Genomic DNA, 13,864 nt, shown 5'->3' on the forward strand with positions numbered 1-13,864 from the left:
TCTTTGGAGGCAAGGATTCTGGGGCTTCATCTGACATACTTTGGACATGTTGTAAGGAGGGACATGTCCTTGGAGAGGGACATCATGCTTGGGAGGGTGGAGGGACAGTGCAGGAGGGGAAGACCCTCTGTGAGGTGGATTGATTCAGTGACTGGGGTAATCGGGATGGGTGTGCCAGAGGCAGTGTGATTGGCACAGGACAGAGCGGAGTTTAGGGCTGTTGTACATAGGGTCGATATGAGTCGTAAATGACTCGATGGCACATAACAACAAAGAATTTTTCTTTGGTGAAGTTCATTCTTACTATAAAATACAACACAGAATGTAGTATAAAAGTAAAATCTATCCATGAGCTCTACTTCAAATCATCAGTAGAGTTACAGTTAAATGTTATTAATTATATAATTTAGTGTGTTTGTCATAACTTTTTCTATAGACTTAAATAGGAACACATACATGTACATTTTCCAGTTTATACTTTTCTGTTTCCTGGAGGAGAGGATAGTAGCTACTGAATTTTACAACATAGAAAGCCCTGTACTACATGTTTTACGTGCGTTTTCATTCACCCTTACTAATAAACAAGAAAATGAAAATGTTGTCATCCCAGTTTGTAGTCTTATACTTGTTTCTCAGAAATAAATCTTTTTTTCTTAACTGACTTCCAAATGACCTTGGATTTTAAAATAAATCCAAACTGATTATTTTCTCATTGTGCACAATGGCAAAAACCAGGGCAATATTTTATAATTAGAAGGTTATTTTCCTCAGCTTTCATCTGTTATAATTTGTGTTTTCCTGCTCTCTGAAACTTTTTTATCATTTTTTTAAAAATTTCTAACTTCAAGAAGAAATTTCACAGCTGTAACACCTTTAATATGATATTAACTCAGTTGTCTTCAGTTCTTGGGATTTTCTTATCTGTTCTAGTTTTCCTTATTTGCTTGCCAGAAACACCAACGTTAATTTTTATGGACCTGATTTTTATGAATTTAGCAAATTCACAAAGAATCACAGTTTTACTTTCTGTGCTCTGCTTTAATGAAAGGAATGAACTACAGCTGTAGGAACAACAGCAAATATATATATATAAACTGAAGAACAAATTCAAGCCTCAAGTTGCAATACTTAAAAATTCTATGGTCAGAATATTGAATGAAGCAGGAAACATTGAAAGAACATGAAAGGAGTACACAGATTCACTCTTTTTGGTACTCACAAAGATACCAAAAAGAACTGCTGGCACAAAAGAATTTCATGAAAAAACATATGATCAAGAGGCAATGTTGATGAAAGAGGAAGTTCAAGCTGCTTTTGAAGGAATTTGGGGGGCAAAAGCCCCCAGTATTGGTGGAATACCAATTGTCATATTTCAACAAATAGAAGCCCCCAGGACATGGTTACCAGGTTCTTCCAAGAAATCTGGAGGACAACTACCTGGCCAACTGACTGGAAGAGATAGGTATTTATTCCTTCCCAAAAAAGGTAACCTGACCGAATGTGGAAATTATTGAACAATATCGCTGATACCACATGTAAGCAAAAAAATCCTGCTATAGATTATCCAAAAATGACTGGAACAGTATATTTACAGAGAACTGCCAAAAAGCAAGCCGGGTTTAGAAGAGGCTATGGCACCAGGGATACCATAGCCAATGTTAGATGGATTTTGACTGAAAGCAAAGAGTACCAGAGGAATCTGTGTTTCATTGACTGTATAAAGGCCCTTGATAGTGTGAATCATAACAAATTTTGGCTAACCTTGAGAAGAATGGGAATTCCAGAACACTTGTTTGTGCTCATGCAAAGCCTATACTTGGACTAGGAAGCAGTGGTGAGAATAAACAAAGTAAAACAGCATGGCTCAAAATCAGGAAAAGAGTACATCAGGAATGCATCCTGTCTCCTTACATTTTCAGTCTGTACATGGAACAGATCATTCAGAAGACTGGAATTTATGAGGAGGAATGTGGCATCAGGATTGGAGAAAGACACATCAACAATCTATGATATGCAGACAACACAACCTTGCTTGCTGAAACTGAGGAGGACCTGAAGTATTTGCTGCAGAAGGTCAAGGACTGTAGTCTTTAATATAGATTGCAGGTCAATATCAAGAAGATAAAGATTATTATCACCGGTCCCATTGGTAGCATCATGATACCTGGAGAAGAGACTGAGGTTGTTAATTTCATCTTGCTTGGCTCTATAGTCAACAAATACTCTTGGCATCAGCAGTCAGGAGATAAAAAGATGAATTGCATTGAGGAATTCTGCTGTCCAAGACCTCTCCAAAGTGCTAAAGAGCAATGATGTCATTCTAGAAACTAAGATGTGCCTGATCCAGGCCTTGGTCTTAGCAGTTACTTGCTATGTATCAGAGAGCTGGACAATGAGTAAGGAATGACAGAAGAAGAATTTGAGTTGTGGTGCTGGAGAAGAGTATTGAACATACCATGGACCATCAAGAGAATAAATAAGTCCATGCTGGAAAGGGTGACATCCAAGTTTCTCCTTGGAAGCAAGGATCTTGAAGCTCTGTGCCACATACATTGGGCATATGTCCAGTAGGGACAAGTCCCTGGAGAAAGACGTCATGATTGGAAGGGTGACAGTGCAGGAAAGGAAGACCCTAGATGAGATGTATTGACATGGTAACTGGGGTAATGCTGGTAGGTATGTCAGAGTCAGTGAGTCTGACTAAGGATATGGCAGGGTTCAGAGCTGTTGTACATAGGGTCAGTGTGAGTCACAGGCAACTCGATGGCACATTACATTAAGAACACATAAACATATATGTGTGTATCAGAGGTTTGTGTTCAGAGTGGAAGACAATGTCAGTCCCAACACTGAGTGTAAGTGGATTCAAACACTGGGTGCTAAGATTCCGTTGTTAAGATGCTGGCTTTGTGAAGAGTCAAGATTTTTCTCTCAAATGATGAGTAGGTGAAAAGTTTAGCAAAAGAAATTTTCTCAGAATTATATTGGAAATGATCATTATTGTAGAAATCCATCATGACTATACGGATACTTACCTAAAATGAAATTCAGTGGAAGATTGCTATGAGGTGGAGTGATTCAATGAGAATGATTGTGTGTGTGTGTGTGTGTGTGTGTGTGTGTGTGTGTGTGTGTGTGTAGCCGTTAACTAATTCTTCGCTGACTGGAAGTTTCATTGGATAGCAGACTTGGAGTGTAATATTTTGTATATAAGAAGAAGAGTAATAAATTGCTATATTAAAACTACATTATGTATTCTAGAATTGATCACTTGGATAATTGAAAGACTGAAAGGAGAACAGAATAGAACTGCCTCAGAGAGCTACCATAGCTATAGTCTTTTAAAAAAGCCAACTCGTAGATCTTTGTCCTGGCAGGTTTAAATTACTGATTTTCCACTTAGCTGCCAACCATTTAAACATTGTTGTTGTAGATTGTCATGGAGTTGAGCATGACTCATAGCAACCCTATGAATGAAAGACCTGAAGCATTTCTATAACTATCGTCTTTTCTCAAAGGTCATACATAGAATTTCTAGAGGAAACAGGAAGTGGATGCCACTCCTGTCTCCAAATTTAAACATTAGACAATATTCTAGCATCATTGCTTTAGATACCACAGAGTCTGATTTTATTTTATATCTGAATTAAATTGTAATAGTTTTATGGTTCAAAAGAAACTATTCCACCTCATAGGAAAGTGGGTGTATGGGCACTTTTGTTACAATGAGCTGTTCTCTCTTTGTTTAGACTAAGCAACGTGGGAATTCCTGGCGTGTGGGCTTTTCATATCGGCAGCACCTTTCCACTGGAAAATGTCAGGCCAGCCATCGCTGGAAAGCACCTTTCCCGAGACCACGCTTTGACTTCACTGGACTATTCCTTCAGCTATACTGCAGCTCTGGAAAGTGACTATACTGAAGACAATCTGGACTATTATGATGAGAATGAAGAGAAAGCTGAATACCCCCCGAGTGAACCAGAGGAGACAGGGAATGGCCACGGCTCTATTGACGTTTCCTTCCACATGAATGCTGGCTCAAGGCCTTCAGGAGGTGATCTGTCTCCACCAGACTCTGATGTGGGTACCCCTCATCCAACACCTAGATATTTCAACCCCGAAACACAATCTAGCACCCAGAATCATCAAACTAAAGAGGAGGTACCTCATGGAAAGACAGATTTTTCAAGTTTAAGTAGCCAAGTTCAGCCTTCTGAACATATAGAAACAAGAAGGCCAGTTTTACCAGAGTTAGGCAGAGATTCACTGGATTCCTCCCAGGAAGGCCAACTGACATACCATGGAAATGCACACATCCAGCCCTACCCCGATGGAGGGGCAGTGACTTCAGAAATGGATGTTCCTCCAGCTCATCCTGAAGGGGAAGCTGTTCATTCACATCGTCTCTCACCAGATCACACTCCACCACAGAGTGGCCAGAGGTTTGTGTTCGGAGTGGAAGACATCAGTCCCAACAGTGAGGGTAAGTGGATTTGAACACTGGGTGCTGAGAGTCTGATGTTAAGATGCTGGCTTTGTGTAGAGTCAGGATTTTTCTCTCAAATGGTGAGTAGGTGAAAAGTTTAGCAAAAAGAGAATTGGAACTGATCCTTAAATCCTGTGTTTTAAGAGAGATAGTAAATTTCCTTGGCCAAACAAATCTTGGCAAGCATATTTTGTTTTGAAAGTCTTGACTATTAATAATGTGTTTTGGGTTTTTAAAACATTGTTTCATAAAGTAGGTGGGGAATCACAGCATTGCTTGTGATAAACAGAAAGAATAGAGTAGGAGAATAGAGTAGGGCATTTTAAAAGCTCAGCCAAGGCGCAGTTCATACACATACAGTGATGGAGGGCTTTGCTGTTAAGTGCTGTTGCATTAGCTCATACTCATAACAGCTTAGGTACAACAGAAGAAACATTCGGAACCTGCATCATCCTCACAATTGAGTTCATTGCTGCAACCACTGTCAAGACCTCTCCTTGGGGGTCTTCGTCTTTTCAGTTGATCTTCTACCAGGAATGGCATCCTTTTAAAGGGACTAGTTGCTCTTGATAACATGTCTAAAATATGTGGAACAATCTCACCTTCCTCCCATCTAAGCAGCATTCTGGCTGTACCATTTTTAGGACAGATTTGTTCTTTCTTTGATGGAGGAGGACTTAGCACTTTAGTTTTAAGTGACTAGTTGTGCCTGCTCAGATGGACATGCCAGCTTCTCACTCGGTTAGATGGCATTCCTTGAGCACCTGATGGCTCTAGTGATAGTTTTGTTTTCCTTTCTTTTTGGTATGTGGGAGTGGAGAGCCCATGGGGGGAAGAAGAACTAGAATCCTGTGTCTGTTGTAATTTCTAGTTCATGGCCATGCAGCTGTGGTATTCACCTCCCTGGAGGCCTGTCCTCATTCCATGACTCATTGGAGTTGAGGCAAAGAGTGAGATACTGAGAGAATGCCATTTGAAGTGGTGCTTAATTAACCTAGTCACAGAACCCACATGAGATTTGTGTTGTCTGTTTTTTCCTTTCCCAGTTAGGGTTTTAAAAATATAAAGGAGAAACTGAGCACTGCTTTACTGACCTCTCCCAGGAGAAAAGGTCAGAGATGAAGATGGACTTCAGAACCTCTTTTTAAAAAAAAAACAAACAAAGAAAAACCCTTGTTTTTTTAACCATTTCTCTTCTCATCCAAAAACATGCCAAACCAACAAAGACTATTCTGGGTTCTTTGGCTGTGGTACTCAATTTCCTTGAAGAAGGGAAGAAAACATTTTGTGACTGAAGTTTTGACTAGGAGAGCATCTTGTCACAGTTAAGTTTGAATCCTGACTGCCACTCACCAGCTAGGTGATGTCACGTGAATTTGTAAGGGGGACTGAATGAAATGATATATATGATGCTATTAGATCAATGTCTACATTAGCCAAGCCAGTTGCTATCAAGTCAATTCTAGCTTGTAGCAGCTCTTTGTGTGCTCTGTAGGTGGGCCAATGACTGATATTTTAGGAACAGATCACCAGATTTTCTTATGAGGCACATCTGGTTGGTTAATAGCCGAATCTGTCTGTACCTCCCAGACACTAGTTGGTTGTCAATAGAATATTGAACATATTGTGGACCACCAACAAAACAAACAAGTCTGTACTGGAGAGAGTGAAACCAAGTTTCTCCTTGGAGTCAAGGGTTTTAAAGCTCCACCTCACATATTTTGGACACATGGCCAGGCGGGACCAGTCCTTGGAGAATGACACCATGCTTGGAAGGGTGGAAGGACAGCACAGGAAATACCCTCGAGGAGATGGATTGACACAGTAACTGGGGTAATATGAATTAGATGACTCAGGATATGGCAGGGTTCAGAACTATTATACATAGGGTCACTATGAGTTGCAGGTTACTCGATGGCACATAACAAAAACAAAGCATTACACTTTTAGAAGACTTAAAACGGTGGGAATAGGAGGTTGGCTGCATGGAAAGTGACACATTTACTTACTAGATAGTTTTAATTGTGACTTGTGGGCCAGCATTTCTGTAAAGTTGGAGATACGATTTTATTGAACTATATAAGAACCTTCTGACTCCTCTGGCAATCTTCTGAATTTTCAGTATGTTGTTGTGTTGAATTGACTAGAACTCATAGTGACCTTATGGACAACAGATCTGAACCTTGTCCTATCCTGCACCATCCTGACAATTTCTCATATTCAAGTCCATTTCAGGATGAGCCCCTCATAGATGAGGAAACTTTAAAGTTAAGGATCAAAAATGTTCAGCCAAGGGATCTTAAGGCAATGATGCATTCCTGAGTAGTAGTTTCATTTGTGGATTTTGGTTTCTTGCCCTGGAAAGAGTTTGCAAATATTAAAAAGCAGATCCAGGGAGTAATTTATTAATGAGTTAAGAAGGGGCCTTGTGCCCTGCTTTGAGCTGTGAGAGGTTGAGGTCATTGGATTAATATAGAGGAAGCTTGGGGAGTTGGTCACAGAGAACAGAAGGTGACAGCTGTAACCCTTGGGGAACATGAACTATGTCAGCTGGTGAATGGGATCTAGGACCAAAATCTTGAAAATTACAAGAGGCATGTGAAAAGGTTAGTTAATATCCTAACATATATAGGCAAGATATAACTAGAAAAGATCTTTGTACTCTGAATAAAGTAAACAGCAAACATCAGATTAGAAATTAGAAAGAGAAAATATGAAAGCAAGTCCCTATTTTCATTTCAAGCTTTAGGGAGACTGAGTGACATATAGGATGCTAAAATTGTTAAGTTACTTTCAAGGGGCAGTGCCTTATATTTTCAAGCATAACAATTGCACTCAAACAGGCATGTCCGTAAAATACATTAACTGTGGGAAAGTTAGGACAGAGGTGGCAGGGACACACTCAGAAAATTGCCTACTAACTGCCTAGTCATGAAGCATCCTGAATGGTTTTTCTGCTAACTTAGTAAGAAAAAGTGAGTTTTTTGCATGAAATAGATTTGGATTTGATTTCCAGTTCTGCTATGAGTTAGAGCTAGATAGATATATACTATATTTGACCCTTCCTTTCTTTGGCTATAAACTGGAGAAAATGCAGACTTCATTTAGTTTTTGTAAGAATTAAAATAAGATTGTTGTTATTGTTAGGTGCCGTCAAGTCATAGATGACTCATAGTGACCCTATGAACGAAAGGCCTGAGCACTGTTCGTATATAGAATTTCCAGAGGCAAGCCATTTCGGAAGTGGATGCCGCTCCTGCTTCCAGGCTTTAAAATAAGATATACTTTGGAAATATATCTTGGAAGGTGGAGCTCTGGTGGTCTAGTGGTAAGGAGCTATGCTGCCAACCTGAAGGCTCAAAGTTCGAATCCACCAGATGCTCCTAGGGAGAAAGATAGGCAGTCTCCTCCTGTGTGATCTAATGCCTCTGAAAATCCATTGGAGGGTCAGCTATGGGTCAGTTGTGACTTGAAGGTATACAACAACATACTGTGGAAAGTAGCATGCTGAATAAGTCTTCCTTTTCCTTGTAAGCTTCATCGTAGTCACCTTGCTAAACTAAGCTATTGCAGTAAGATTTACTCAATGGTCCTGAAAATATCCCTGCCTCCTCTTTCTGTTTGAGAAGCTTTACCTTTCCCCCCCTATCATCTTTATTCATAAATATTTTGTTCCCATAACATTAATTACAATACAGACAATTCCTTTTTTTTTTTCAGATTCCCCCCCTTCCAATTTTTCACGTTTTTATTTAGCATATTTTTTCCTATTTTTATTAAGGGAAGTTGAAACTTGTGGAATAGTTCTAAATAAAGTATAATGAATCTTCTTGTAATTTAAGAAGTGCTTTGCTCTTTTTATAGAACATCCTCTTGGTTCTGAAATTTCTATTCTTTTCAGATCATGTCTATAGCCCACAAAATATTCCTGTCCCACCCTACTTCTAGCCTTAAATATATACTTTTTTTCTGTTTCTATACAGGATAGAGCAGAGTTCAGAGCTGTTATACATAGGGTTGCGATGAGTTGCAGGCAACCTCATGGCACATAACAACAGCAACAACAATGACCACAAGGGATCTCTGGTGGCCTAGTCCATAGTAAGTTGTGCTGTTAACCGAAAGACTCTGAGCTTCTGATTGTTTTAATTCACCAGTAACACTGTGGGGGAGAAAAATGAGCCGTCTTCTTCATTATGATTTACAACCTTGGAAATGTGATGGTCTCTACAAGTTAGAGTTGACTTAATGGCAGTGATTTTTTTTCTTTAGATAGACCACAGAACCAGTAGTTTTGTGGATGTGTAAGCATCCTTTACCTGAGTGTCTTGTTTCTCTTCAGAGATCCATTCGTTTTGCTGTCTTGCCAAAAAATTATTTGAATATCTGCTATGTATCCTTCTCTGAACTAGGTGCTAGTGGATCTGGGCTCTGCCATTTATGTTATTCTATGTGGGAGCTTTGTTTTAAATTACATTATCACCTTTCAACCTTGAGTTAGCCCTATGAGATATATATTATGGTTCTCATTTTACAGAGAAGGCAACTAAAGCCCAGATATAACAAGTAACTTCTCTGAGTTTATGTAGCTAGTGTGTGATAGACCAAGACTTAATGAAAGTGTCTTCAGGTGAGTTTTACAGAGAATTAAAACCAGTGAAGCTGTATATGTAGAAAGTTATCTCAATGAAATGTTTCACAAGGTAGTTGTTTTTGGAGGGTCTGGCAAGGTCAGCCAAGCTCATGGATCAGATGCTAGTTTGGAGGCTTCTCCTGATTCATGTAGCTTCAGGTGCTGATGAGCCCCAGATTATCAGTTCAGATGACAGGCTACATTAGCTGACAAATCTAAGTTAGACACTATGGCAGGCTACTGGCTCAAGTTTGAAGAATCAAAATTCAGATGATGATAAGCCATATGCAGAATCCAGATTAAGCAAAACACTGAAGAGTTTTACCAAGAGATCCATATATATTGGGTATATTGGATACAGGCAACACCCATGAAGCGACTCCCTATCAATTGATTGGCTACTCCTAGAAGATCTCATCATGTGAGAGACCTACATCATAACTTTCAAACCAGAGAATCATATCATGGCCAACCAAGATGACGCATAATTCCAATTATCACATATAGTAAGTCAAGAATTAATTAGAGAAAGGGGTAAAATGAGTAAGAAATAATATCTATGTGTTTGTGATTGCTATCAGGCAAGTCCTTGTGAAAGAGAAGGGCTTTGAAACCAGAGTTTCAGGTAAAAATATGAGTTAAAGGAGGGAAAACATAGAACATATCTCCCTGGAGGAGAGGGATGTCAGTGGAGCAAAAGAGAGACAGAGACATACATAGAGCGGAAAGGTAAAGAGGTAGTTCTCAGAGAGCTTCAGATGACTAGGGTGAGACATTGCCTATATAAGACTGATTTCCAGGAAGCTTAATTTAACCTCAGTCTGCATGATGACTTAGAGTGTGGAGGAATACCTGGCATTCAGGACTCCCTAGGCAGTCATATCAGATTCCATATTGAGATCTTAATGCTTCTGTTTGTGAAGCCCATAGTAGAAATTTGCTATGTCCAACTCATCTGTTGGCTTCTGAAGGTCTATAATAATGTGTTGATCACGGGGTTTCTACCTTGGGATGAATGTGAGCAGAGTCTTCTGCCTAATACTCTCCTCTAGGGGTGAAAGCATCAGTTCTGGGTTCTCCTCCAGGTTGCTGAGGGTGTATGGATGTGAGGGCCCCTCATACTTGGGGATATATCTGCATAGAGAAACATGTTAGTAGTGGGTGGCTCAACTCCTCCATCAAAAGTGGAGAAAGTCTATTAATGTCACCATCACCCCAGGGTCCTAGTAATGTGTGCCTAGCCAGCATCCTTGTCCTGCGCACACAGACATCAAATGTTAAATATAAAAATAAGAAGCAAAAGCATATATGACTTTTAAATTTTAAACTCGGTTGTGGTCTCTGCTTAATTTTACTAGTCTATCATTCTTACACAGTCTTACAACTCTGTCTTGCAGTAAATATTTAGGTTCTTTTTCTTTTCTTTTTTTATTGTAGTAAATTTATATTTAATATAAAATTTGATATTTCAACAATCTTCACATACTCATTCCAGTGACATTAACTGTGTTCATCATGATCTTTTTGGTTCCTTTTTATACTTTTGCAGTGAAAATTGCTGTAAAAGTCACTTTAGCTGCCATGGGAGCATGTGGAAAAAATTACTCCCCTGCTCTACTCACAGGGCGCTCTGACCCCCTTTGTGTCCTCACTGTGAAATCAGTTTATACCATGAGTCTGCCCATTTCCCCTTTGGCTGGGTTAGAGCCCTTCGTGTAGGAGGTCAGGAGGGCCAAGGGCTGAAGACAAGTGCTTAAGTGTTTCTGGGGAAAAAAAAGAAAATTAGAGGATGGGTCAGAACAAGTGCAAAGAAGTTTTCCATCTTTGTTTCAAACTCTTGATGAGAATGAATCTTAAGAACTTTGGGGGAGCATTTGCTTTTTTATCTTTTGGTATATCCTCAATATTTCCTTTTCATTAACAGTATAAGAAGAATGAAGAATGGAGAGGTGGGGTGGGAATGAATGAGAAAAAAAGACATGAGATTTTCTTAAATACTTGTGTTAAAATTCCATGGGCAGCTACTCAACCTTAATTAATTAATTAATCTGTTAATCAGTGAATGTCATCAAGAATACCCAGCATTTGCCAACTGCTGTAACACAAAGATAGCAGCCAGCTTCTCTTTATATTACTGCTGTGACTTTCTGTGACAAAAATTCCCTGATATACTGTGCACCCTGGAGGATCTGGCCCGTGTGAAAGAGCATAAGGGAGAGGAGAATTTGGGGTAAAACCTGTGTTTCTCAAAGTAGAGGCTCTAAGAACAGACCAAGATGGATGGCAGTTGAGTCACACAGAAACCTTGAAGCAAAGAACCAGAAAACCAACTGAGCCACAAATAGGTGATAGACTGGACACCCAGAACAACAGACAGAAGGATGAAAAATTAGATCAAACACCAAATGCAAGGAGAAACTAAATGAAAAGATTGAGTAAGGAGACTTAGGGACTGTAAGTACCCAGCACAGCATGGCCCTTTCCAGACAAAGTAAACATTCCCAGGTGAGGAATTCAACACCCTTTTCTGACAAAAACTCAGTAAGAAGGCAACATCATGGAGACAAAGATACTTTGTACTTAAGTGTTTCTGGGAAAAAAACAACAAGATTGAAGGTTAAGCCAGAGACATGCCGAATAAAGCAAGGTTAGCACAATAAGAATTAAATTTCAGGAAGAAATGTAGAGGAATGTGTGCAGGGTCACTAGGGATCAAGATGACCATAGAGGGAACCAGAAAATAAGTACTGAAATACTCACCTGAGGCGGTTGTTGTTGCTGGTGCTATTGAGTCGAGCACGACTCATAGCAACCCTATGAACAAAAGATCTGAAACCTTTCTAGAACTATTGTCATTTTTCTAATGTTCATAAAGTTTCCAGAGGCATGTTGTTTAGGAGGTGGATTCCAATCTTGCTTCCAAGTCTGTCTTAATTTGGGAGCTCCACCAAACACTGTCCACCATGGGTAACCACTATGGCATTTGACACGCCAGTGGCACAGTGTTCAACATAACCCCAACTTACCTCAGTACAGCAAACTGGCAGACCTGGGATATAGCATTTAGAAGAGTGTTCTCGAGCACAGTTAACATCAGGTCCTGACTGATTTAAAACAATAAATACGTCCCAGAGGTGCACGGTTCGAATCCACCAGATGCTCTGCGGGGAAGGAGGGACAATCTCCTCCTGTACCAGTCAGATCTGATTTGAGGGTACACGCACACAAAAATAATAAAACTTAAAAAAAAACACAAAAAACAAAAAACAATAAATAGGCTTCTAGCCCACAGCTGATTGTTAGCTAAAACCAGTAAATCCAATCAGCTCACACATGATTGTGAATAAATAAAAAAACAAAACATTACAACCAACCAAGCAGTTTACACCCACTTTAAACCAATACAGGAGAACCTACCCTCTAGAATCCAACTACTTCACACATGAGCCTCTAAACTGGAGACTGAGTCAGGGCTCAACTGAATTTTAAATACAAAGGTCCGTCCACCAGGTCCTGATTAACTTAAACAAAAGACTTCCAGCCTCACCTACAGTAGTCCTTGACTATTTGGATGGGTGGCTCTGGAAAAGTAGAGGATCCTGGAATGGAGTCTAGAGTTTCCCTACCTGACTAAACTCATCTAATGTCCACATAGTTTCAATAATACACACTTCCACACCTAAACAATTCCTATGGGTATTTACACTTAAATAATTCAGTATTTTAATGCCTCAGAACAGAGCAAGAAAACATTATATGTTTCAAAATCAGGAAGAGTGTACATCAGGCATGCACTTTCCAATCTATACGTGGACAGATAATTTGGGATCCTGGGCTTTGTGAGGAGGAATGTGGTATCAGGAGTGGAGAAAGGCTCGTCAACAACCTACATTATGCCGATGACACAAACTTGTTTGCTGAAACTGAGGAGTACCTGAAGCATTTGCTGTAGAAGGTCGAAGACTGTAGTCTTCAATATGGACTAAAGCTCAACATCAAGAGGACAAAGATTCTCACCACTAGGCCAAATGGCTGCACCATGATAGATGGAGAAGAGATTGAGGTTGTTAACCATTTCAGCTAGCTTAGCTCTACAATCAACACTCTTGGTACCAGCAGTCAAGAAATCAAAAGACAGATTATTCTGGGGAAGTCTGCTATCAGGGACCTCTACAAATTGCTAAAGAGCACAATGACTGGAGTTGACAGAAGAATGGATGCCTTTTAGTTGTGGTGCTAGAGAAGAATATTGAACATAACATAGACTGCCAAGAGAACAAATGGGTTTATCCTGGAGAAAGTGACACAAGACTGTGTTTTGGAGGCAAGGATTTTGAAGCTCTGTCTCACCTACTTTGGGGACAAGGCCAGAAGGGACCAGTCCTTGGAGAATGACATAATGCTTGGAAGGGTGGAGGGACAGTGCAGGAGAGGAAGACCCTGAATAAAATGGATTGACACAGTAACTGGAGTAATAAGGGTAGGTGTGTCAGAGACAGTAAGATTGGCTTAGAATAGAGCAGAGTTCATAGCTATTATACCTAGGGTTGCTATGAGTTGCAGGTGACTTGATGGCACATAGCAACAACAATGCGTTGAAGACAGCAGTCAATAATGAATCATATGCAGAAATGGGATAATATGGCTCAAACAAATGAGCAAAATAAAGAGATGGGAAACTTTCCTGAGAGAAAAATTGTAACCTGATAAGGAAGACAAAAGACTTAAATATAACCTGCTGTCCA

The 13,864-nt window shown here is 39.8% G+C and overlaps 1 protein-coding gene across 1 annotated transcript in view; it reads left to right on the forward strand.

The window, feature by feature from the left end:
- NID2 (nidogen 2 (osteonidogen)) overlaps positions 1 to 13,864 on the forward strand; it is a 99,378-nt gene that overhangs the window by 32,748 nt on the left and 52,766 nt on the right. The window contains exon 4 of the mRNA XM_006894374.1: positions 3,750 to 4,483. Coding sequence (XP_006894436.1) covers positions 3,750 to 4,483 — 734 coding nt within the window. The remainder of the gene's footprint in view (positions 1 to 3,749; positions 4,484 to 13,864) is intronic.

The sequence above is a fragment of the Elephantulus edwardii genome, unplaced genomic scaffold (genome assembly GCF_000299155.1).
Source record: "Elephantulus edwardii isolate Elephantulus edwardi_28Jun2011 unplaced genomic scaffold, EleEdw1.0 scaffold00140, whole genome shotgun sequence".
Classification (NCBI taxonomy): domain Eukaryota; kingdom Metazoa; phylum Chordata; class Mammalia; order Macroscelidea; family Macroscelididae; genus Elephantulus; species Elephantulus edwardii.